Source organism: Gadus macrocephalus, chromosome 19 (assembly GCF_031168955.1).
Source record: "Gadus macrocephalus chromosome 19, ASM3116895v1".
In the NCBI taxonomy this organism is placed as follows: Eukaryota; Metazoa; Chordata; class Actinopteri; order Gadiformes; family Gadidae; genus Gadus; species Gadus macrocephalus.
The window spans coordinates 13,400,919-13,426,699 of NC_082400.1; the positions used below are offsets into that span (position 1 = coordinate 13,400,919).

The 25,781-nt window shown below is 45.1% G+C and overlaps 2 protein-coding genes across 2 annotated transcripts in view; one reads left to right on the forward strand and one right to left on the reverse strand.

Annotated features, from left to right (window-relative positions):
• kdm5a (lysine demethylase 5A) overlaps positions 1-3,627 on the reverse strand; it is a 29,835-nt gene extending 26,208 nt beyond the window's left edge. Inside the window, exons 1-3 of the mRNA XM_060038412.1 lie at positions 2,364-3,627; positions 1,457-1,534; positions 1,135-1,257 (exon numbers count right to left, since the gene is read on the reverse strand). Of these exons, the coding sequence (XP_059894395.1) occupies positions 1,135-1,257; positions 1,457-1,534; positions 2,364-2,510 (348 nt within the window). The 5' untranslated portion in view covers positions 2,511-3,627. The remainder of the gene's footprint in view (positions 1-1,134; positions 1,258-1,456; positions 1,535-2,363) is intronic.
• A 1,340-nt stretch (positions 3,628-4,967) lies between these two features.
• The window catches only part of LOC132447577 (transcription intermediary factor 1-alpha-like), a 25,156-nt gene continuing 4,342 nt past the window's right edge, over positions 4,968-25,781 (forward strand). Inside the window, 15 exon segments of the mRNA XM_060038413.1 lie at positions 4,968-5,748; positions 9,855-9,973; positions 10,330-10,477; positions 11,504-11,636; positions 12,212-12,328; positions 12,852-12,966; positions 13,655-13,801; positions 14,685-14,799; positions 15,814-15,956; positions 19,181-19,435; positions 20,045-20,167; positions 20,801-20,930; positions 21,809-21,866; positions 22,627-22,759; positions 24,859-25,193. Coding sequence (XP_059894396.1) covers positions 5,472-5,748; positions 9,855-9,973; positions 10,330-10,477; positions 11,504-11,636; positions 12,212-12,328; positions 12,852-12,966; positions 13,655-13,801; positions 14,685-14,799; positions 15,814-15,956; positions 19,181-19,435; positions 20,045-20,167; positions 20,801-20,930; positions 21,809-21,866; positions 22,627-22,759; positions 24,859-25,193 — 2,348 coding nt within the window. The 5' untranslated portion in view covers positions 4,968-5,471.

Below are 25,781 nucleotides of genomic sequence, written 5' to 3' on the forward strand. Positions count from 1 at the left end.
ATCCGTGTCCTCGACCTCTTTCTGTGTCCAGCCCAAGTGAGCTTCGAGTCGGAGGAGAGGGCAGAGTCAACTCTCTCCGATCTCGGTCATTCGAACTGCAGTACCCATTTTAAATGCTGAATGCTTTATATTATAATAACAATAAGGTACAGCAGGCCTCCAAAACCGAGAGCTTTCAGGGCTCAGGTGGCGATCTCACATTATCGCTCCTTTTTATTATGAATGATTTTGAATTTGCAATGTTTGGGCATTTGTATAAAGGGGTCAATAGTGGCTGTGTCCTTGGTTACCAACTACCTTGGCGCGCCGGCTGACGTACAGGCCTTTAGAAACAGAGCAGCCGTTCAGAATACGGACGATGGATTCCGTTATCTGTTCCTGATCGGCTCATGATCATGATGAATACAGAGGGGGTGGGTTTGTCAGGAGACCAGATGGAAACTGCTTTGGCTTGGTGGGAAGGATCTGTAGTTTTGCTTTAATGGTGAAAGGGATTATTATCTTGGAGCACCTATGCTCCAAACACCAAAATGTAGGAGCAATAGCAAAAGAAAACAGGAGCAGTGGAGAAACTTTACCTAGATCCCAATCCCCCATTGTTGGTTCTCACCCTAAGAATATTAGAGGTGATCCGATATCAATACCAGTATCGGAAATACCTCCGATACTGCCTAAAATGCAGTATCATGTATCGGCGAGTACACACGTCACGTCTACGTGCTCAACCCATACCATCACCTGACTAGCTCATTTACTACAGAGGCAAAGAACATCACAAACACGTGCGTTGTTATACTGCGTTCATTAACGGTCGCAGGTGGAAAGTCGGAATGGGAAACGCGCCATCTCCGTCCTACATGCATTTGAGTTAATAAGTCGGCAAAACATGTATGCTCATAACCACGAGAATACAAATGTATTATTATAATTACAGTTTATAAATGTAAATGACCTAGTTCCTAAAAGAAACAATTGTCGACAGTAAGTCAACCGACTATAAATTGCAGTCATCGTAAGAGAACCCTTTAAAAAGAAAGTGCAGGAATCTGAATCGTATCGGAAAGGAAGAAAATGGAAACCGAACATCTCTAAAGATTAAAGAATATGGACTGATGCTTTCGGTGTGTGTGTCACCTTGCTGAGGCGGTAGAGGTCCAGTATCTTCCGTTCCACGTGGGGGAACCGGATCTTTGAACCCTGCAGCTCCCAGAATTTAGCGATCTGGTCAAGGAAGTTCAGCCTCACCCTGGTGAGAGCCTGGACACGCGCAGACACGCACGCACACACACACACACACACACACACACACACACACACACACACACACACACACACACACACACACACACACACACACACACACACACACACACACACACACACACACACACTTATGAGATTATCATTATTACCATGGTTATTAATAGGATTACTACTGCTCACAGGTGACACTTACCTCCAGTTCATTGAGTCTTTGGACTCGCGGCGTAAAGCGGAAATTATGAACATCACAGGCAAAAGGAGGCTGCCAATCCTACCAGAGAAATACAAACACATGTTAACCCATTCCCTAAATCAATTTATAGTGAAAGTTGGACAAATAGCACCACCAATACCGAGTACAGCACAGATTAACCAGTGGTCCTCATTAAACAGATTATGATGCAAGTCAGCAACTATCCGACATCACCGACACACGTCTACAAAATAGAGCATGAATAGAAGACCGATGGTAGTTTTGAAGTATAATGATGCATTTGTCCAATATTATGTGTGTATGTGTGTTGGATTAGGTCATTTATGAGAAATAACCATCGGCATCTATTGGTCACAGCGACACTACAAGGCCAGACGGGACACTCATTGTTATTCTTATTAGATTACTGATCTCTGTAATCCTGATTGGACAAAAATATGTGCAACAATTACCGATCCTCTGGTAACAGTCATCTAATATGCATCTGTTGTGCTCCATTCATAAATTGCATTGAGTTAAAAACAAATGCCGGAATAATCAATGTCAACAATCGCATATTGTGAGGACAGAGACACTACAGGCCTGACAGTCTCGAATTCTTCCACATAAATAACGCACACGAAAAAGTACTATTTTCTATTTTCCTTCTAGAGCACAAGAAGATGCATCATGTAACTATCCTAAATTATCAGTACTATTGCAACAAATGTCCTCTATTATCAGTATGCAACTACTAACCAGGGATAGTTACACAACACAACATGTAGGTAGGCCCCAGATCACACACACACACACACACACACACACATACACAACAGACAGAACCCCAAAACGTCCACTGTTGAGGGGGGGGGGGGGGCAAGTTTGAAGAGACACTAAAGTTCACCTCGGGGGGTCTGATCTTGCAGATGCCCGTCTTCTCCGCGATGGGTCGGATCTTGTTGATGAACCCCAACGGGTCGGAGAAATCATCCCAACTTGGCTCGAAGACTGGACATTCAGGGGGGGGCACAAACTCAGCGAACCCCGACATCTTTAGCTGTACTATAATAATATCCAGAAGCTATCAGAAGGATTGTCTTTAGATTAGATCAGAATCTGGATAGAAACAAAAAGAGAGCAAATGCGTCAGTGGATCAGGAGGATCAGCCTGCTGCACCTCCGGGTCTCTGGGTGACTCCCGCTGGGTCTCTCATGGTTTTCCATTTTGAAATCTCAGAAGAACCAACAGCATCTGAAAACGATCACGGGAAGAATCCAGACAGCGGTTTAAAACAGTCCCGTAGAAAGGGGAAGACTAGTTTCAAAACAGCAACACGAGGCGTCCATCATCTGGGAGTCCCTTCACCCGATTCCTGGCACTTCTCCCCTGGGCTCAGAGCCGCCCCGAGTCCTTCTACCTGGCACCCTGGGTGTACCGCGACCCGGGTTGCAGGGAGACAAGATCAGTCCAGATCACATCCCTTCAGACCCGCGCATCTCGTGACACAGGAGACCAGACACGCCTGGGACCTCTTTAGCAGGGATCCGGGTTTTCGAAGTCCCGCTGGGTCCTACTGGAGGGGGGTGTACTGCGATCCTTCTCCTCGCTCAGTAGAGCTTCACTCATCCAGTCCCAGTGTCGGAAACGTGTGCTGAACTACTTAGCAGTCTTGTTGACATGGAGCCACCTCGTCCATCCGTGTCCTTCGGGTTCTCGTTAGGCTCGTTAGCCAATGTGTGGTCACTGATCCGAGAACAGTCCCTGCAGCTGTACACAAACAGCCCCGATGCGACCCTTTGAATCACCAGTAGCCCCTGTGATAATAGCTGCGATGGACGTCAGAGAGCTAGGAGCTAGCTGTTGGCAGCAGAGAGAAGCTAGCTGTGTAGGTGGCTAGCGGAGAACAAGCAGCTAGCTGTGTAGGTGGCTAGCAGCTAGTAGCATCCTGCAGGGATTGAAGCATTGTGTCTCGGTCCTCCGCCCCAGTCTCCGCGCCGGTGGATCTCAAAGACCTTAAAGACCACTGAACGCGAAGTGCTCATGAATGGAGGAGTGTAGTTTGACTTGATCTCTGCTAACCGCTGCTAACGCTGGGAGAGCCTCATCACAGACATAATAACATCACCTTCCGCGACCTCCGCTGGAACACAAAGTAGACCATCATTGTAGGAAGACGTGTAGGAGGGTAGGGGGCATGAGAGAGCCTGTTACTGTATTAGACTGTAATGCATTGTGTATTAAGTTATTACTGCACAATAGATGTGAGTGAACATACAAACATTATTTTCCACGGATTCTCCATCTCCTTGCTTCAGATTTACATTTCAACCACTTTTCTCGATTTTCTATTTACTTCCAGCTTTCAGAATTCAAACTTGTTCAGGGTGAACAAGGAGTACCCCCTGCAGTACTTCAAAGTACCCCTAGGAACCCCTAGGAACCACTGACTTAGAGCATCCAGGAGGTCAACCCCCATCACCCATTTTACCTTTTGATAAAATAAGTATTAGGTCAAAGGGACAAGTGCACGATCACCAAAAACAGATCACACCGGGTCAAAGGTCAAATTGGCCACACCAAGTTTATGAATCACAGGTTATGACATTTTGTCACATTCATTATTCAGATTCGCTCCCTTGTCATCCGGTGTCACATCCCGGGTCCATCAATTGTTGGATGTTCAGAGATCATAGAGCAATATTAAAATAAGGCTACAAATGAGTTAATGATTAAGTAAACTGTCAGGGGATGACTTCTTTAATTTCGTTTTTTCAGTTTCTAAAGATTTCAAAAACGAATAGAATGTAAGTAATAGTCTGTTTGTTGTTTTGATTTACTTGTTTTGGTTTGTGGATGTTGTTCAATATGAGTTATATACAGTACTTCTACCTTTGTTGTATTCATGTAATGGGTTAACCTTGTGATTGTTGGTGCTTGGCCCATGAATATCTTTCTGTACCGACAGCAATATATTGTTTCTCTTCTGACAAATGTACTTATTGTCAGATGTTTTGGATAAAAGCTTCCGCTAAATGCCCTAAATGTAAATGTAAATAAGAGTATTAGGATCCCTGATTTATGATTATTTTCAGACCTATAAAAGCTGTTGTCCACTTCCAAAAAAAACTAAAAGAAGAAGAAGAAGAAGAAGAAGAAGAAGAAGAAGAAGAAGAAGAAGCTTATTCTCAACATTGCTGGAATTAGTACGGAAGAGGATAAGGGCAACATGCGATTAATATTATTCAGAACTCAGATTATTTCTGAGTTCTGACTTCAATCTCAGAATTCTGATTTAAAAAACAGAATGAAAAGAGTTCTGACTTTAAAATCGCAATTCTGAATTTAATATCAGAATTCTGATTTTAAATTCAGAAATAAAGACATCGATTTAATTGAGGTTATCTAACTAAATATATTTAAATATTTGTAAATTTATTTAGGAGCCAGTAAATCGAATGAACTCCACTCCAGTCCAGTGGGAGGCGGTAACGTGCCGATATGATGGGTGTCGGCTACCAATTAAAACAAGAGAAGAAGTAGGGGAAAACCTCTGTGTTTAGAAGTTAGCATTTCACTCATCCATTATTAGATGAAATATCGACTATAACTTCAATAATTAAACACTCGTCATGGTTCCAGTTAAACGTACAGCATAGAAGTACTATTGAAGCCCGAGGAACGTGGTTTAAGGTGATCGATGTGCTCGTTATTTCAAGTTTTAAAGAAAGCTAGCGAAGCTAACGTAGCATCTGAACGGAGAGAAGTGGATGCTATTATTCAGAGGTATTAGATGTTATTTCGGTTATCTTTCACGTTATTATGTTGTTCAGAGACAAGAAACGTCCGCAGGTGAACCCATTAAGGCGTCAATTATGGGATCCATAACGTGTTCATTTCGTCATATTGTTTAGCTTTGTAAACAATCGCTTGTTTCCAAAGGCGACGTGCAGCCTCATTGATTATCGCTGGAAAAATAGTCGATACATCACAGGACACACAACATCCAGCAAAATGGATGAAAACTCGGAAAATGTGGACAATGACGACATTGTGATCATCGTGGAGAACGAGGCGGAGAGTCTGCCGGCTGAGGAGGAGAGGCTGAAGCAGCTGGGGGCCAATTTCGGGCTCATGGACACTTGTCCCATCTGCAAACTGAGTCTGAACAACAGAGAGCCCAAGATCCTGCCCTGCCTGCACTCCTTCTGCAAGAGATGCCTGCCGCCCCCCTTCAGGACCGCAGACCCGAGGCGGGACCCCCAGTTCCAAGTGGACCACAACAAACCAAGTAAGACCGAATCAGAATCACTCTTAACATCTTAAGTATACAGGAGTAAATTTCTAAGGCTTGGTTCCTCCACAGCCACACAGCAGCAACAATACAAGATACAGTAAATAAATATGAGTAAAAATAAGTAGAAGCATAGATCACAATAATAAATAATAATAACAAAATAAAGTAAGTAATAATAAGAGAAACCAAGACAGTGGTAATAAGTAATGAGCTGTAGTAAAGTGTTCAAGTGGTAGTGATACCACCCAAGGTTGATTTCAAGTGCAAAAATGCTGTGAAAATTACAGATATTATTACCATTTGTTATAGTGTTTGGGGTAGTGTATTATTAGGAAGTGTAATTTCTGTGGGTCAAATATTTACTTTGAACGAATCACCTTTCACACCCATCTACATGTTAATGGAGATGCTAGTATCTGTTCTGTGCTGTGTCTATGCATTGCCTTTGCCTACGTCCTTTAAAGTTACTATTTAGTCATGGACAGATTTTGCAGACGCGAAATCAAAGGGAAATGGATTTTTACTGAAGGTTGCCTTACGGTAGACTGTGGACAGATGGCAGTCAAACGCTCTGACCAACTCACTATCCTGACCCTGTAAGCTTATTGTACTATTCATACACGACCGCTGTAACAGAACGACTTGCTATAATGAATTGCCTTTAAATGCTTCCAAATCAACTACACACGTGACCTGCCAACAGCCATTGGATGATGGAATTGAGCATTTGGCAGAAAAAGAAAAAAGCAAAACCCTTCATTGATCAGTGGATTATCAAATCCTGCATGTTAAAAGGCTACATTCAAGAAGGTAATTTTGTAGCCTGACTAGGGATATAAATGAGATGGTAGCATCACCGTCTACACCACCAAGTTATACCCCAAATAACCGATTTTTTGGGCAATGTTTTTTCATTATTTTCTCAGGACATATTCCACAAATGTGCACATATCACAAAATATGTGAGGGTCACCTCCCATGGGGTCCCCTCCCATGGGCTCATCTCCCATTGGGTCTTATCCCATGGGGTCCTCTCCCATGGGGTCTTATCCGCATTGTTGCTCCGCCATGTTTGTACAGAAGCCCAGAGTGGACAAACGGCTCTAGACAGAACATGTTTTGATAAAATGTGTTTTTGGTTAATGGTTCTTTGAAGGAGGTCCGTAGCCATGTCCCAATGGCTTTGACTTCTTTGTGATTCTTTTTGAGTACCGTTGTTGTGTAATAGTGTTGCGATGAGCATTGTTGTATATGGAATGAGTACGTCTCCTAGATGCTAGACCTTCTTGTGGCAATGCCTCGTAGAGCCTAGTCGAGCCGAGTTTTTCACACTTTTGAACCCAAAGTGTAAAAATCGTGTTGTGAATGGCAGTTGGGGATGGGTGGGATTATGATGAACGGGTGTGCGGTCTTAAATACATCCATGCTTTGGAAACTCACAGTAGGCTATCATTCTTTTGGTATATAAATGTAGTTCACCATCACCATTATGGATCCAATAGGAGGACTGTGTGTGGAGAAACGTAAATGGGCTGTGACTTTGGCCATATCTTATAGCATACAGTGTCCATGGTGATTTTGACAAAGATACATGATTGTGATTGGTTGAATATATTTATTCCCTTAGTAGAACTGTTAAATATTGATTGATCTTCAATGTAGAAGGCTCTTTACCTTTATTAAGCTGTGAATAGTTTTACATTTACACACTAATCATAACTCTAAAGGTATCTCATCCCTTGACACTCGATGCTGTCATTGACGATGTCATCATTTGGGAAGTACCGATTTGGCACACACAATACAGGCCACAATCTGCAACCTTACCGCTAGTTGCTTCAAATTCTTACACGTGAAATAAAAATACGTTAATCTGTATTTTATATAATCCATATGCTGTTCACCGAGGCTGGAGCTTCACTGATAACCTTATTCTTCCACTGCTTTGGCTGTTTTACGAGCTTGCAGGATTCACCTCCAAACAGCCATTTAAATGTTGTGTCCAGTCGAATTGCAATTTCGTGAGGCCGTTGTTTAGGGCAGGGCAGGGTGCTTTGTAATTAGCTGGCTTTGCTCGGAAGCCCAGACTCTCGGGCTGGTTTGCCCACACTGCGAGACACACAGGATACATACCGGCCCTGCCCCACTTGAAGAAAGCTCTCACACTTCACCACATGTGCCATCGCCCAACCCCCCCCCCCCCCCCTCTCTCTCTCTCTGTCTCTAGGGGCCCTACTCCTCTCTGTCTCTCTCTCTCTGTAGAGGCCCTAACAGATGGAGGCCTCGTGGTTTAAGCTGACTCCAATTCTCTTTGTATCGGTCGCGTTATACTTGCTCTGGTTGGATTTTACAATGTTGTCGTGCTGCAGCCATGAAAGGATATCTCCAAAACAAAATGGGAAACTCTGCGTAACTCAGTCGGTGCTCAGGCTGGTTTCCGGTGTAGGCACTGGGGGATCTCCCACTAGCATTGTCGAACCTCTGGATCAGAGATGACCAGTCGATGGGATCTCCCCCCAGACTTGGCTAGGCGTTGTCGAACATCTGGATCAGACATGACCAGTCGTGAGACTTTTGGTTTCCAGTAAACCATTCTAGTAATGGTGTGTGATTGCGTGACGAGTTCTTGTTCACTCAAGTATACATTTGCATCCTGAGGGGGTCTTGGTGTCGGACCAGTTAGACACTACAAAGTCTAAGGTTTTGTTTCCCATTGAATCAACCCTTTTGAATTGTAATCAACAATGTATAACTGTAAGTAGAGGTGGGGAAAATAATCGATTATTCGATGCATTGTGATTCTCGCTAGAACTATTCTGTCTCTCTCGATGCAGATAAATTAATAATCGGAAGTAAAAAAAAATATATATATATATTATTTATTTATTTTTTGCCTGCTGCAACATTCTGTTCGCCAGAGATGGATAATTTTTGTAATTTTTAAATTATTGAATTTATCTTCAGTTTGTATTGGCCAATCTGATTTGTCTTGACACGATTGCGATTCAGCCTACGCATAGCATGCGTGCAAACTCACAGCCAAACACAAGAACTCCTAATTCAAGAGCAGCTTTTCCTTTAATGACAAAGAAAAGAAAGAAGAATTAGAAAGAAAATAAAACTGAAACCTATTTTTTGCATGCTTCCATATTGTGTTATAATGCAAGCTGCATTGATAATTGCATGGTTCATTCATAGAAAGTCATATTTGTGACGAAAGCTTTCTCTCTTATGAAATATTAGATAAGTTAATTCATCTGTTGATGTCTTTAATGATCATCACAAAAGTAGGAAGTGATTAGCAAACTCTGAGTAGCAAACCCAGATGCATATATATATTTTTGAAAATCACGCTTGGAAATGTGCATAAAAAAATTGTTGCATCGATAATCGCTTCAGAATCGGATTGTTGACCTCATAATTGGAAAAGACCAAGAGATTCCCACCCCTAACTGTAAGCACGAGAAACACAAATCAAATCGGTAGGGCTGGGTATTTCAATTCAATTCAATTGGATTCTTTAGGTCTTGAATAGATTCGATTTTGATTTGATATTGATGCAATTGCTTCGATATCGATTCAATAATACATGCAGATGACAAAAATACCTTAATATTATTTTGAATGAACCATTTCAAATTGAATTAACCATTTCATTGTGCTTTAACTAGCAAAAAGGGAATGAACCATTGTATAGTATTGTTCCTGAGCTAAACTTGCAGCATAAAAGTAATAATTATAACATGGACAAATGTAAAAGGACATGAACATTTAGGCATACTCGCTTCTAGATTACAATGACTGATTATGCTTCTTTATTTTAATTTTAATTTTTTTTTGTGGAAATAATCGATTAAAAAAATGTCTGAATCGAGAACAAATAAATTACAACTACAAATCGGTTTATGTTCATCACTATGGTTAATATTGCAATCTTTGTATGCTGTGTGGCCATGGTTGACCGTCCTCTGGTCTAGGAACAGTGTTTGCGGTTTTTAAACGGTCCAACCATTGCGTTCGTGAGGAGAACACCAAGCATGTGACCAGCCAAAGATGTGCCTTCCGTGTCTCATCGTGTGCGTGTCTCTCCCTTCCACTAGTGGGCGCTATCCGCTGTCCGGTCTGCAGACAGGAATGCTGGGAGATGGACGTGTTGGACAACTTCTTCGTCAAGGACTCTGCGGAGATGCCGAGCAGCACGGTGGAAAAAAACAGCCAGGTCAGTCGGCCCCTCGCCTGCAGTGGTTAGGTGGGGTGTTCACCTGGGTGGGGTCTTCACCTGGGTGGGGTGTTCACCTGGGTGGGGTGTTCACCTGGGTGGGGTCTTCACCTGGGTGGGGTCTTCACCTGGGTGGGGTGTTCACGTGGTTGGGGTCTTCACCTGGGTGGGGTCTTCACCTGGGTGGGGTATTCACCTGGGTGGGGTCTTCACCTGGTCGGGGTCTTCACCTGGGTGGGGTCTTCACCTGGTCGTGGTGTTCACGTGGTTGGGGTCTCTCCACCTGGTTTCCATGGTGACCAGGGGGCTGTTGAGACATGAGGTGGGCTCACACCTGTTCCTCCGCTCCCGTCCAGGTGTGTATGAGCTGCGACGACAACACAGAGGCCACGGGCTACTGCGTGGAGTGTGTGGAGTTCCTGTGTGTCACCTGCATCGAGGCCCACCAGAGGGTCAAGTTCACCAGAGATCACACCATACGGCAGAAGGAGGAGATGTCCCCAGGTAATATACCGTCAATTATTATCAATAGAGATGTTACGATACCATTTTTTTCCGTCCTGATTCCGATCCTGAACTTGAGTATCTGCCGATACGAGTATATATTCCCGTAGTTAAGCGTGAGCATCCATGTTTTTCTGACTTGGTAGCTCGAACGCACGTGGGTCGGAGATGACGTTTTTCCTATTCTAACTTTCGAGCATTAATGAACGCAGCACATGTTTGTGATGTTCTTTGCCTGTGTAGTAACTTAACTAGTTGTGTGATCGTATTGGAGCGGCGCATAGACTTGCGTACGCGCCGATACCCCATTTTAAGCAGTATCGGATGAATACTGGTATCGGAACAACACTAATAATGAACCACAACATCCCAAAAAAGTGCCTGTCCCTAAGTTGACCATTGTCCTAACCACTACTGGCTCCATCAAACATTTTCTCAGTTGTGTCTTGACAGCAGGACTATGGAGAGATCGGGTTTCAGTGTTGAAGTTGCCACCATCTGTGATATTCCCTAATAGACCATCTTCACACAGGTGTAATCACAGGCTGAACACCTGTTGCTCATTACACAGATTATGGGTCTGTGCCTTTAATCTACCAGGGCACACGTTTGTAGACTTATCTCAACTCAATAAATTCACTTCGATTGAATTGTATTTATATAGCCCTTAATCACAGGTACAGTCTCAAAGGGCTTAACAGGCTGTATATGTATGACACCCCCCGTGACCCTGGCCCCCCAGAGGGAGGGAGACAAAACTCCCTTACCTCTTGTGCCCTGGTACATAAAGGTAGCAGACCCGTAATCCATGTTGGGACGAGGCCTCTGTAAAGGATCTTGACCCCCTTACGCATGCAAGGGCAAGGAACCCTCATATTCGTACCAGCGGTACGAATATGAGGGTTCCTTGCCCTTGCATGCGTAAGGGGGTCAAGAACGGACCACAATGATTTCTCCACACCTTGTTGATTGCTGTGTCTTCAATGTGTCTAACGTCTGGCCTTCTAATTGGCTGCGCGCTTCCAGAGGCGGTGGGGATGTCGACCCAGCGGCCCGTGTTCTGCGACGTCCACAAGCAAGAGCCCCTGAAGCTCTTCTGCGAGACGTGCGACCGCCTCACCTGTAGGGACTGCCAGCTGCTCAAACACAAAGACCACAAGTACGCCGTCCTCCGCCTGCATCTTTATACCTCACCTTCACTCACGGGTCTGCCTGAGCTGGACCAAAAGGGGGATTGTATTCATCAGGGTCTCCGTGGGTCCTTAAAAAGTCTAAAATCCAACCATCAGAATTTTAGGCCTTCATATATCTTAAATAGGATTGTGAATGGTCTTCAAAATGTATGGTTTTCACAACTTTTTTGTCTTTCTCTTTCAGTCCAGACACACAGCGGCCAACTGTAAAAGTCAGATTAACCAATATGGCATTTTATGTTGTTTACTATGGCTCTAGTAGGATCAACGTTTTAGTTTCATGAAGCATCACATATTATACTCTTACACGTAGTTCTTTTCAGATTTCAATTTCATATATAAAATTATAATGTGTTTTTTTTTTACTTTTTATTATACCGTCTGCTCTTTAATTTCCCGTCAAGGATTAATAAAATGCTTCATTCATTAGCCGGGTGTTGATCCATGGTGTGGTTCTGTTGATCCATTGTGAGGTTCTCTACAGCTACCGGCTTCAATGGTACCTAAGCTGCGTGTTGACTCTCGGTGTGGTTCTCTGCAGCTACCAGTTCCTGGAGGACGCGTACAGGAACCACCGGCAGTACCTGGAGAACATGACCCAGCAGCTACAGCAGAAGAGGAAGGCCATCGAGGAGGTGTCCACCTGCATCAGCTCTGGGTAACCGACACTCAGAAAGACTCAATTCTCTGCACTTTGCAGCGTTTCCCCCCCTTCATTTATGCATGCAGTCATCCATAATCAGCCACGCACAAACCATTTCAAATGACGGTATTCAAATGGTTTTTCACGCCAAATGCTACCTCGTTCTGTCCAGCAGGTTTTACATTTTTAGAAACCCATTTTGCTGCTCCGCTTTTGTTTTGATTGCGTATTGTCGTTTGGACAAGAGCGTCCGCAAAATGACTTCCTCTAAATAAGTACATGGTGTTAGAAGGACGGGTATTGTGTTTCCTATGTCTATATATCGTTGTTGTTTCTCTAACCTTTTCTACTACTGTACCCCCTCCAACATATATTAGAGTTCTTTTATTTATTTTTTTATTTTTTTTTAAATATGTATTTTTTACAAGCATTTTTCAGGAGTACCTCCTGCAGTACTCCAAAGTACCCCCTAGGGGGTGGTTCTTTGGAGTACGGCAGGGGGGAACCATTGGTCTTTAATATATTGTTCTGCTCCCAGGCTGCAGCAGGTGGACGAGAACCGCAAGCTGGTGACCAACGAGATCAAGAAGTCCATCTGCAGTCTGATCATGGAGATCAACCGCAAGGGCAAGATCCTGGTCAACCAGCTGGAGGTCCGTCCAAACCTTTATTGACACTGTGACCGTTTCACTGACGCTGCGGCTCACATTAAAGCATTAAGCAACACACAAGACCATATCCAGTCAGTCACATTACAACACAACACAATATCCAGTCAGTCACATTACAACATAACACAATATCTAGTGATGCACATTACAACATAACACACAACATCCAGTGACTTGTATTAATAAAATCACACAATGTCCACTTTTAAAATACCCTTACCTCCAAACATGTCTAGTTATGCATTACATCCTACGGTTTTCTCAAATCTGCCGGACATCGAAAGCATTTCCTGCTGTTTTGTGTCCCATGCATGCATAAATATGTATGGTATAAAGTACATTAGTATATGCTACATGTGAACCTCCTAAGATGGCGCAGTTTGATTGGTTCGCTATCTCGGGATATTGGATAATATCCCACGATTGAGAACTCGGGATATTGTTTTCCTGCGCGTGGCGGTCGTCTCGTCACGCTAATAAAAAAAATAAACCGCTAATAAAAACAAGTAAATCCCGGCAAAAAGTGTTCACGTGTAGTATATACTAAAACAATTATTCAAAATTATTCGCGAGGTGATTAATTGTTGATTAGAACCCCCCCCCCCCCCCCCCCCCCCCCCGGTTAACCCCACTCTAACGTCCGTGGTACGCGTTCTGTGGATGTCGTCAGACCTTGACCAAGGACCACGAGATCGGGCTCAAGAAGCAGCAGGACGAGGTCTCCTCCCTGACCAGGCACCTGGACCACGTCATCCGCTTCACCAAGTGGGCCACCTCCAGCCACAGCACCACTGCCCTGCTGTACTGCAAGAGACTGGTGAGTACCCCCTCCCCCCCACACCCACCCCCACTCACCGTGGAGCTGCTGTCAGGCCGGGCAGAGCTCACCGTGACTCTGTATAGCCCTACCCCCACACCCCTCGCACACACTTATTGTATGATGTACGTCCTGGCACTTAAAAACAGTGCTTAGCATTGTGTAGCATCTTCTCCTAGCTGTCTTTGTTGAGTACGGGGAACGGGTTAACCTAGAAATTGTAAATGTTGGGCACTTGGTTCTATGAACATTTTTACGTGACAGACAGCGATATACTGTATATTCTACTTGTGCATGCAAGAAAATGTATTTATTGTATGTAATGTATATTAATATATTTGATTGTACTCTGTGTAATACTGTCTGGTAGGGGGTGGGAGGGGGGGGGTAGCTATGGGGAGCATTGTTGGAGTGTGTGTGGGTGTGTGAGTGTGCGTGCGTTTGTCCTTGTGCTTATGTGTTTGAATTTATGTTTATAACTTACTTTTCACTTTCATTGTATTATTTGTCATTATTGTAAGGACCCCCTCGAAAATGAGATGATACATCTCAAGGGGCTATCCTTGAAATAAAGAATAAAGAATATCGTTGTTTCTCTTTATTCTGCCAAATGTACTTATTGTAAGTCGCTTTGGATAAAACCGTTGGCTAAATGCCCTGAATGTAAACGTAACATTGATATTACAGACGGTTGTTGGCTGGGTTGACAATGTCGGGGTCTCTTGACCTATGACCTATTAATCATGACCTACGACCTTAGAAGCGGTCACACGCCATTAAAGGGTTGGGTACCACTGCCTCGGTGTGTAGTCTGAGGGGTGCGCCGGCGGTCGTGTTCTCCGCCTCTGACCTTGCATGCTGACTGTAGTTTTCTCGGTCTCAGATCCTGTTCCAGATCCACTACCTGATGCGGGCCAACTGCAACCCGTCCATCGTGCCCCAGAGCTCGGTCCGTTTCCAGTGTCGCTCGGGCTTCTGGGCCTCCAACGTCGACCTGGGTAAGAACCGCCGCGTCTCACACCACGGGCTAACTCTTTATCTCTGTGTTACACACCGGGCTAGCTCATTATCTCTGTGTTACACACCGGGCTAGCTCATTATCTTTGTTTCACACTGGGCTAACTCTTTATCTCTGTTGCACACCAGGCTAGCTCATTATCTCTGTGTTACACACCGGGCTAGCTCATTATCTCTGTTACACACCGGGCTAGCTCATTATCTCTGTGTTACACACCGGGCTAACTCATTATCTTTGTTTCACACTGGGCTAACTCTTTATCTCTGTTGCACACCAGGCTAGCTCATTATCTCTGTGTTACACACCGGGCTAGCTCATTATCTCTGTTACACACCGGGCTAGCTCATTATCTCTGTGTTACACACCGGGCTAGCTCATTATCTTTGTTTCACACTGGGCTAACTCATTATCTCTGTTACACACCGGGCTAACTCATTATCTCTGTTTCACACTGGGCTAACTCATTATCTCTGTGCTAACTCATTATATCTGTGATATACACCACGGGCTAACTCATTATCTGTGTTACACCCCAGGCTAGCTCATTATCTCTTTTTTGCACCGGGTTAAGTATCTCTGTGCTAACTCATTATCTCTCTGTTACACACTGTGCTAACTCATTATCTCTCTGTTACACACTGTGCTAACTCATTATCTCTGTGCTAACTTGTTATCTCTGTTACACACTGTGCTAACTCATTATCTTTGTGCTAACTCATTATCTCTGTGTTTCACACTGTGCGCTAACTCATTATTCTGTTAAATAATGCTAATGCTAATAATGGTCGATTACTTGAAAGGTTGAGATGAAACCGGTGCGATAAAACGGAGACTAGCTGAAATGATTTGAGAGACGAGATGATACGAATGAGATTAACGATGGAGAAAACTGAAACCAAACAAAGACCTGAACAGATAAATCGGTTCTGTGAGCTGAAGTTCACGGCGATCTTGACGACGAGCGATGAGTGTTTAAAGGCGCGTTTCCCTCCAGGTTCTCTGCTGGTGGAGAGGGCCCCTGGCCGCCAGCCCGTGGCCAACCCCCCCTTGCCCCCGAGAGGTGAGGGGTCGTCGGGGAGCCTGTCGGCCGCCAGCCAGCAGCAGCGCCAGAGCACCCTCGCCCAGCTGCAGATGCAGGTAGACCCCTTCTCTCTCTCTCTTTAGGCAGGGTGCTACCGGCCAGGCTGTTCTGCTTACCGGCTGTTCCTTTAGGCAGGGTGCTGCCGACCAGGCTGTTCTGCTTACCGGCTGTTCCTTTAGGCAGGGTGCTGCCGGCCAGGCTGTTCTGCTTACCGGCTGTTCCTTTAGGCAGGGTGCTGCCGGCCAGGCTGTTCTGCTTACCGGCTGTTCCTTTAGGCAGGGTGCTGCCGGCCAGGCTGTTCTGCTTACCGGCTGTTCCTTTAGGCAGGGTGCTGCCGGCCAGGCTGTTCTGCTTACCGGCTGTTCCTTTAGGCAGGGTGCTACCGGCAAGGCTGTTCTGCTTACCGGCTGTTCCTTTTAGGCAGAGTGCTACCGGCCAGGCTGTTCTGCTTACCGGCTGTTCCTTTAGGCAGGGTGCTACCGGCAAGGCTGTTCTGCTTACCGGCTGTTCCTTTTAGGCAGAGTGCTACCTTGTTGCTACCGGCTGTTCCTTTAGGCAGGAGGCTGCCAGCTTGTACTGTAGTCTGTTGCCGTGTTCCAATACCCGTACTTCCATGAGTATACTTAAAGGAAGTATACTATCCGTACTCACTGAGTACGTACATTTTCCAGATGCGAGTGCTGTTCCAAATCGAGTACTCCGTGGTGCACTTACCGGAAATGACGATCGCCTAAAAAAAACTATTCAGATTGTAAAATGTAATAAATATGAATATGTAACACGACAAAACGTACATTTGTATGGTGAAGGAGCTGCAGGCGCTGTCCCTTCGGTATCCATTTTTTTTCGAGTTGAGCGCTCAGCCTGGCTCCGCCTCTTCCGCTACGTAGCTAAGATGGCTGCCATTGAGTATGGAAAGTGTCCTTCGATCCAAACTTCACGATTAGCACGTTTTGAGTACGACATTCGGGTCCTTGAAGTATGCTTCTTTTCGCCGGATCTGAATTGGAACGTACTACGTACTCAAAATTTAGTACGGATGGTACGGGTATGGGAACACGGCATGTGTCTCCTGTACAGTATATAACTGTATATAACTATATAACTACTGTAGTCTGTGTCTCCTGCACAGTATATAACTGTACTGTAGTCTGTGTATCCTGTACAGCAGGGGTGTCCAAACTTTTTTCAAAGGGGGCCATATTTGATAAATGTAAATACCTCGAGGGCCGAATTCCTCTCCCGTCATATCTTTGGACCATAATAAAGTCACACACAAATTTATTTCATTTCAGAGGGAGAGTGAGTTGTACTTACGTTTATGAACTGATTGAATATAAAGCCCAATCAAGATTACTTAAATGTATAAGTTGATTTAACTGATATACTAGTGAGTTGTACTTACATTTATGAACTGATTGAATATAAAGCCCAATCAAGATTACTTAAATGTACAGTTTGATTTAACTGATATACTAATGAGTTGTACTTACATTTATTAACTAATGAAAACAAAGCCCAATCAAGCGAACTTAAATGTATGAGTTGATTGTAGGAATACGTCCATGCAATGTGGCTAGCGCCAGATTGGTGCTGCCACCATGTGGTGAAAAGAGAAATTGCAACGGTTGCGGGCTGGCGGGCCATAAATAATACATTTTCGTAATGGAGCCGCGGGTCATATCAAATATAACCCCGTGCCAAGATTGGCCCGCGGGCCGGACTGTGGACATGCCTGCTGTACAGTATATAGCTATATAACTGTACTGTAGTCTGTGTCCTGTACAGTATATAACTGTATATAACTGTACTGTAGTCTGTGTCCTGTACAGTATATAACTGTACTGTAGTCTGTGTGCTGTACAGTATATAACTGTACTGTAGTCTGTGTGCTGTACAGTATATAACTGTATATAACTGTACTGTAGTCTGTGTGTCTCCTGTATTGTATATAACTGTACTGTAGTCTGTGTCCTGTACAGTATATAACTGTATATAACTATATTACTGTAGTCTGTGTCCTGTACAGTATATAACTGTATATAACTGTACTGTAGTCTGTGTCCTGTACAGTATATAACTGTATATAACTCTACTGTAGTCTGTGTGCTGTACAGTATATAACTGTATATAACTATATAACTGTACTGTAGTCTGTGTCCTGTACAGTATATAACTGTACTGTAGTCTGTGTGCTGTACAGTATATAACTGTATATAACTGTACTGTAGTCTGTGTGCTGTACAGTATATAACTGTATATAACTGTACTGTAGTCTGTGTGCTGTACAGTATATAACTGTATATAACTGTACTGTAGTCTGTGTGCTGTACAGTATATAACTGTATATAACTATATAACTGTACTGTAGTCTGTGTCCTGTACAGTATATAACTGTACTGTAGTCTGTGTGCTGTACAGTATATAACTGTATATAACTATATAACTGTACTGTAGTCTGTGTCCTGTACAGTATATAACTGTACTGTAGTCTGTGTGCTGTACAGTATATAACTGTACTGTAGTCTGTGTGCTGTACAGTATATAACTGTATATAACTGTACTGTAGTCTGTGTGTCTCCTGTATTGTATATAACTGTACTGTAGTCTGTGTCCTGTACAGTATATAACTGTATATAACTATATTACTGTAGTCTGTGTCCTGTACAGTATATAACTGTATATAACTGTACTGTAGTCTGTGTCCTGTACAGTATATAACTGTATATAACTCTACTGTAGTCTGTGTGCTGTACAGTATATAACTGTATATAACTATATAACTGTACTGTAGTCTGTGTCCTGTACAGTATATAACTGTACTGTAGTCTGTGTGCTGTACAGTATATAACTGTATATAACTGTACTGTAGTCTGTGTGCTGTACAGTATATAACTGTATATAACTGTACTGTAGTCTGTGTGCTGTACAGTATATAACTGTATATAACTGTACTGTAGTCTGTGTGCTGTACAGTATATAACTGTATATAACTATATAACTGTACTGTAGTCTGTGTCCTGTACAGTATATAACTGTACTGTAGTCTGTGTGCTGTACAGTATATAACTGTATATAACTATATAACTGTACTGTAGTCTGTGTCCTGTACAGTATATAACTGTACTGTAGTCTGTGTCCTGTACAGTATATAACTGTACTGTAGTCTGTGTGCTGTACAGTATATAACTGTATATAACTCTACTGTAGTCTGTGTGCTGTACAGTATATAACTGTATATAACTATATAACTGTACTGTAGTCCAATGCTCTACGTCAGGTGGAGAAGTTGGCCCAGCAGCCCAACCGCCCGCCCGTCCCCAACCACTGGTCGTGGTACCAGAACGTCAGGGTCCCGGGCCCCCCCCAGGGGCCCCCCGGCCCGCCCCCCCCCACCAGGCCCATCCCGGGCGGCTCGTCCCCCTCCCAGATGCCCCCCAGCCTGGCCCAGCAGCGGAGCAAGTACGGGGGGCCCCACCCCAACCCGCGCAGCCCCAGCTCCTCCATGCTCCACAACACCGGGTTCCCCCCACAGGTAGGGAGGCGGACGGACGGGGAGGGGGGGGGGGGAGGGGAGGGAGGGAGGGAGGGAGGGTGGATGAATGATGATGATGATGATGTCGTGAGAAGCGGTTGGATGGATTGATGGGGTGAAAGGTGGATGTACTGATAGGAGGATGACGGTTTGATCGAAAAAATTATGAATGGATGAATGGATGAATGGATGTCCACAATAGCCTTGGCGTGTCGGTCAAACCTAACCTTTGACCCCTGCGGCTCCATTCCCTAGGATCAGAGATGAATGGATGATGATGATGGAGTGAGGGACAGTTTGTCGATTGGATAAAGGGAAGATGGATGGATGGATGGATGGATGGCAAAGAAAGGATGATGATGATGGAGGGAGGGACAGTTGGATGGATGGATGAATGGATGACGAAGAAAGGATGATGATGGAGGGAGGGACAGTTGGATGGATGGATGAATGGATGACGAAGAAAGGATGATGATGGAGTGAGGGACGGATGGATGGATGAATGGCTAGGAGGTTGACTGCGGCATAGAAGGATCAGAGATGTATGGATGTACACAATCACCTCGGCGCGTGTAGGTCAAACCTGACCTTTGACCTCTTTGCCTCCAGTCCCTACGGGAACTGATCCACAGCTCCGGCTTCCCGCCCAAGCCCATGGACACCATGCAGGGGGCCTCCCGGTACCCCCCCACCCTGTCCTCTGGGTCGGCCACGCAGGCCCTGCTTCACCAGGTACGGACCCCCCCCCCCCCCCCCCCCCAGAGTATAACTCCAGGCGTGGTTTGTATCTGGCCTGTTAGCATGCTAATAATGCTAACAGGCAGGTAGCTATGCTATAGCGGGCTCCATGGCGTCACTGCCCTCTGCCCGCTGTCCCCCATGCGCTAGAATAGGGGTTGATGGTCTTGCGTGCTAATGGAGCTCATTGCTAGCTTGCTAGCAAATAGGAGCTAACGTACTGATGCATGTGAGCCTATATCATCTGACGTCTGAATACCTACGCATTGAATGTCTTCAGTTCAATATACTCCTTTAGGGGGCATTTTGCTAAATTGAAATATTATAATACATATATTCGTTACTCGAAAAATGTTGAGGCACCGGGCGGGCCGACATTTTGCACATGTGAGCTTGCACTCAAGCTCCCGCGAGTGGGTCCGCCGCGACGCCACAACGGCCCGCCTGTCCCTCAGAGCTCCACGTGTTGACGGCTGCCCTGGTGTGTGTGTGTGTGTGTGTGTGTGTGTGTGTGTGTGTGTGTGTGTGTGTGTGTGTGTGTGTGTGTGTGTGTGTGTGTGTGTGTGTGTGTGTGTGTGTGTGTGTGTGTGTGTGTGTGTGTGTGTGTGTGTGTGTGTGTGGTTCCAGCGGGCCCTGAGCGACCCGTCCTTCCTGAAGCGCAGCGAGCCCGGCGGAGCGCCCCCCTCCATCACCATCTCCATCCCCAAGCCCAGCTACAGCGACCCCAGCCACGCCTCCGCCGCCGCCGACCGCAGCGGTACACCCCCACCCGCTCTCCACCCAACTCCCTTCTACGTTTACACTTTGCATTCGGGGCGTTGAGCAGACGCTTTTATCCCAAGCGACCTACAATTATTACATTTGTCGGAAGAAAGAGAAACAACGACATATTGCCGTCGGTTCAGAAAGCATGTTCATAAAAACAAGTGCTTACTTACAATTGTCATGTTAACCCATTCCCCATACACAACAAAGATAGCTAGGATAAGCTGCTTCACGATGCCAAGTACAATGTTTTTAAGTACCGGGACGTACAACATACAATAAGTCTGTACATTGAGTGCCAGGACGTACCACTTACAATAGGTCTGTACATTAAGTGCCAGGACGCACAACGTACAACTCCACACACACACACACACAAACACCCACTTCTGTCTCGTGGATGTACACCACGCACAAAATACGTCCTTTTTAACGTAATGCGTAGCTGGTCACCCCCAACGATGGACCCACAACACTCACAACCCAATTAAGACTAGCTTGCTATGTCGGGGTGTGATTTCTCTAATGTACGACAGAAAGCTTTTAGCTAAATGCAACCAGTCACCAAACAGGCTAAAGAATCGATGTGCCAGGACCTTCAGGAAAACCAACACACACATAACACATTAGCGGTGGTGAAAGTTTTGTGTGTTGTTATCAAATGTGTATTATGTCAAGCTTTCATTGAAGGTATAATTCTTATGTCAAGGCGAAGGTCATCAACATACACATGATCATCATACACAACCACACGGCATTGATAATAAACTAAAAACAAAATTGCTGAGGAATAAAAGAGAGTGTATGAGTGCTCTGTGACGATGTCACTGTTCATCTATTGACCTTTTGACCTTCTCTTCTTCTCTAAAGCACAAGCAAGACAGATCTCGCCAGCGTCGAAGCCCTCGTCATCAGAACGGGGAGCAGGGTGAGTTCCACAACGACCATCACCTCCTTTCAATCATGGAACTGTTAATGTGTACTTTCTGGGTTTGGTGACACTGGACCACTCGGCCGACTTTCAATGATTTAATGTGATTTTACCTTTTTGACGTTGGTTTTCTTTACTCTTGTACTTCAGTTATTTGTGAATTGTTTTGAGTGGGTTTCAAAGCACCTAGTTTATAACTTGATGTCTTTAGCGTATCGAAACAGAAGCTGTCTAGTAAAGTACCCATCGCCCTTGGTCTGGACAGCTGGGTTAATGCATGTCAGACATAGTCAGCGTTCCCTTAGCCAACAAGCAGCGCTTGACTCTTATGAATCACATTTCATAATGCAAGTTGGCTTCTCATTCGGTTAAAGCAAAAACATCCCCTTGACCCTAACGCGCTGACAACGCAGCACAAATGACGTAAAACAGCAAGCTACAAGAGTCTTCTAAATGACAGTTTGACGTTTTAAGTGGGGTTTGGGGAAATATGGTGATCAGGAAACCATCACATGAAATCCACTAGTCAAAGCGAATCTCACCGAACCTACAAACTAAAAGTGTGGTTCATGTATCACATCCGTGTGTCAAGATGCTTATTGAATCCTGCTTGGAAGCAGACATGCTCAAGCTTAATACTTTTTCTAATTACTAACTACTAATACATAATACTTAAGACTAGTGTGTGTGGATTGTGTATCCGTGTCTAAGTATCAGAGTACGTAGTGTATTAATGTGTGCTGTCTTTATCTTAAAGGACCACTTCGTGGGCGAAGCCGTACGTGTCGGAGCCTGCGACGCCGCCGGCGTCCAAGCGCCGCCGAAGAGCGTCCCCCGGGCCCATCATCATCATCAAGGACGAGCCGGAGGACGAAGACGATGTCCACTTTGTAAGAGAATAACCCCCCCCAGCTAGCCGTTACCTTGGTGTTACTGCTAGCGGTTAGCTAGTTATCCCTGCTACCTCATAGTTGCTGCTAGCTCGTTGTAGTGTCTAGACGCTAGCTACTGGGTTGTAGTTATTGTGGGTGCTAACTGGGTGGGACTGCTAGCAGTGAGCCTGTTGTGACTGTTAACTTGTTTTTACTATGAGCTAGATGCTAGCTCAGTGTGACCGCTACGTTGTAGCTTGTTGCTGCTCTTAGCTTCTAGCTAGGTGGGAATGCCAGGTGCTAGCTCATTGTGAATCCTAGCAGCTACCTTGGTCTCACTAGTTACTAGCCAAAAAAATGCTGCTATCTAATTGTAGCTGCCAGGTGCTTGCTCAATGCATAATTATTTTAATTATATAACTTATAATTAAAGTTGTACTTTTTTGGACATGGCGAGATATTTTGTATACCGGAAAGATTTTTTACTTAATGCTTATGTTTGTACAGAACTAGGCTATTATAACATTCTATTGTTTTTCTACTTATGTCATGTAAAAATGTAATAAATGACATCACCTGGATATTTGGCAATTACTATTTATTTATTCATCATAGTTGAAATTATACAATATTTTAAATCATTGTATAGTTAAATGTCAGTCAGCCCTGAACAATAATGATACAGAACTATTGACAACCCAACAGAAAAAATTAGAGATCAAATGTCTTGGATGAATAAATCAGCTTAGCTCAGGAGGTCGAGCAGTGATCTTGCAACCGAAAGGTTGCTAGTTTGATCCCCAGCTCCCCCCAGCTGAGTGTTGATGTGTCCCTGAGCAAAACACTTATTAACCCTAACTGCTCCTGACGAGCTGGCTATCGCTGGCTGTCGACTCTGCCGTCTGTGTGTCACTGCGTGTATTAACTAATGTTAATTAATTAATGTAAGTTGCTTTGGATAAAAGTGTCTGCTAATTGCCTTAATTGTAATTAATTCCAGACAGGAACTTGATGATTGACAAAACAAAAATAATAATATTTACCAACATATGTTTCTAAACATTATGGGTTCCTAGTGCCCCACAGAAATGTATATAATTATTATCTATATTTTAATATATATAATTATAATGATACAAGGTAATAAGTCAGATGGGTTCCCCTGGTTGACCGAAACCAATCTCCTAAACCGTCTACTAAAAATAGTCTCACCAGGGTGATAGACTTGTGCATTGTGGTGCTTGCAGTAGCTACTTGCATTTCATCCTAGACTGGTGGATATTGAGTCCTCTCTCCTTCTTGGAGATCTTGCCGCACAAACACTTGGACCTCTCGTCGTTGTTTGTTCAGCGCTGATAGTCGTCCCTCTTTGTATCCGAGTAGGAATCCTTGTTTCCCCCTGGTGGCTCCCTGAGGGTATGACTCCTGTATTTGATCCTCGGCTTGCTTTGGCTCCTTCTTCCCAGAAGGTGTGGTTAGGGCTCCTAACCCACGGCGCCCCTGTTACCGTCCTTCTCGAGCTGCCGTCTCTCTCTGTATTAATGCGTTTAATATTATGGTCATGCCGGACTCCTTTTCTGGGTGGTTTAACTACATTACCCAGAATGACTTGCACCACCCGCCCCTGTCGTTTGAGCTGCAACTAGCCTATTTGATGGCACTTACTTTCCTAGTAAAGATGTCAAGGTGTTTCAAAGGCCATCTTAGCAGTGACGGCCGGGCGACATGTGGCTCAGGAGGTAGAGGGGGTTGACTACTAACCGGGAGGTTGCTGGTTCGTTCCCCGGCTCTTCCTAGCGTGAGTGTCGAGGGGTTACTGAGCAAGAAACCTCACCCAAAACTTCTCCTGATGAGTTGGCTGTCGCCTCGCGTGGCTGACACCGCTGTCGGTGTGTGAATGTGTGTCTGAATGTTTGGCAATAATTGTAAACCGCTTTGAGTCGCCGCTGGTTTATAAATGCAGTCCATCCATCTAGGCAGTAAAAACAAACCGTAGTGATGCTAAAAAATAATACAGTCCAAGTTAAAGTGCTACTTTTTGTACCCTTCTGGACGTCTTCCTCCTCAGTGTCGGCGCTGCAGTCTCATGTTTGTATTTTCTTCTTTGTGGCCCCCAGGTTCAGTCTACAGTGGGGGCCAGTTTGCCGGACAGCAGCACAGGAGCCCAATCCCAGGGCCCCATACAGCCGGACCCACCCCAAGAGCAGATCCCGACCTCCGACCCCATGACCGGACAAGAAGAGCCGCCCCGACCACTGGAAGTGACGGTGGCGGTGGTGGCGGCGGCGGCGGTGGCGGCGGTGGGGGGGGAGAAGAGGACGGGGCCGGAGGACGACCCCAACGAGGACTGGTGTGCGGTGTGTCAGAACGGAGGAGAGCTGCTCTGCTGTGATAAGTGTCCCAAGGTGTACCACCTGGCCTGCCACATCCCCACGCTGCACGAGTCACCAAGGTAACACGCGCACTAGACGCTAAGCGCACTAAACACTAAATGCTCTACACACATTCACTCACTCAGTTTACTCTCCCTCCCTCCGGAGCGCTACCAGACCCTCCGCCTCCCTCTCATCTCTCTCTCTCCCTCCCTCTCATCTCTCTCTCTCCCTCCCTCTCATCTCTCTGCCTCCCTCCCTCTCATCTCTCTCTCTCCCTCCCTCTCATCTCTCTGCCTCCCTACCTCTCATCTCTCTCTCTCCCTCCCTCTCATCTCTCTCTCTCTCCCTCTCATCTCTCTCTCTCCCTCCCTCTCATCTCTCTCTCTCCCTCCCTCCCTCTCATCTCTCTCCTCCTCTCTCTCTCTCTCTCTCTCTCTCTCTCCTCCTCTCTCTCTCTCCCTCTCTCTCTCTCTCTCTCATCTCTCTCTCTCTCTCTCCTCTCTCTCTCTCTCTCTCTCTCTCTCTCTCTCTCTCTCTCTCTCTCTCTCTCTCTCTCTCTCCTCTCCCCCCCCCCCCCCCCCTTTGGATCGCTATCAAACCCTCTGCCCCTCCTCCCTCCCTCCCTTTGGAGCGCTATGAAGACCTCTGTCTCTCTCTCTCTGCCC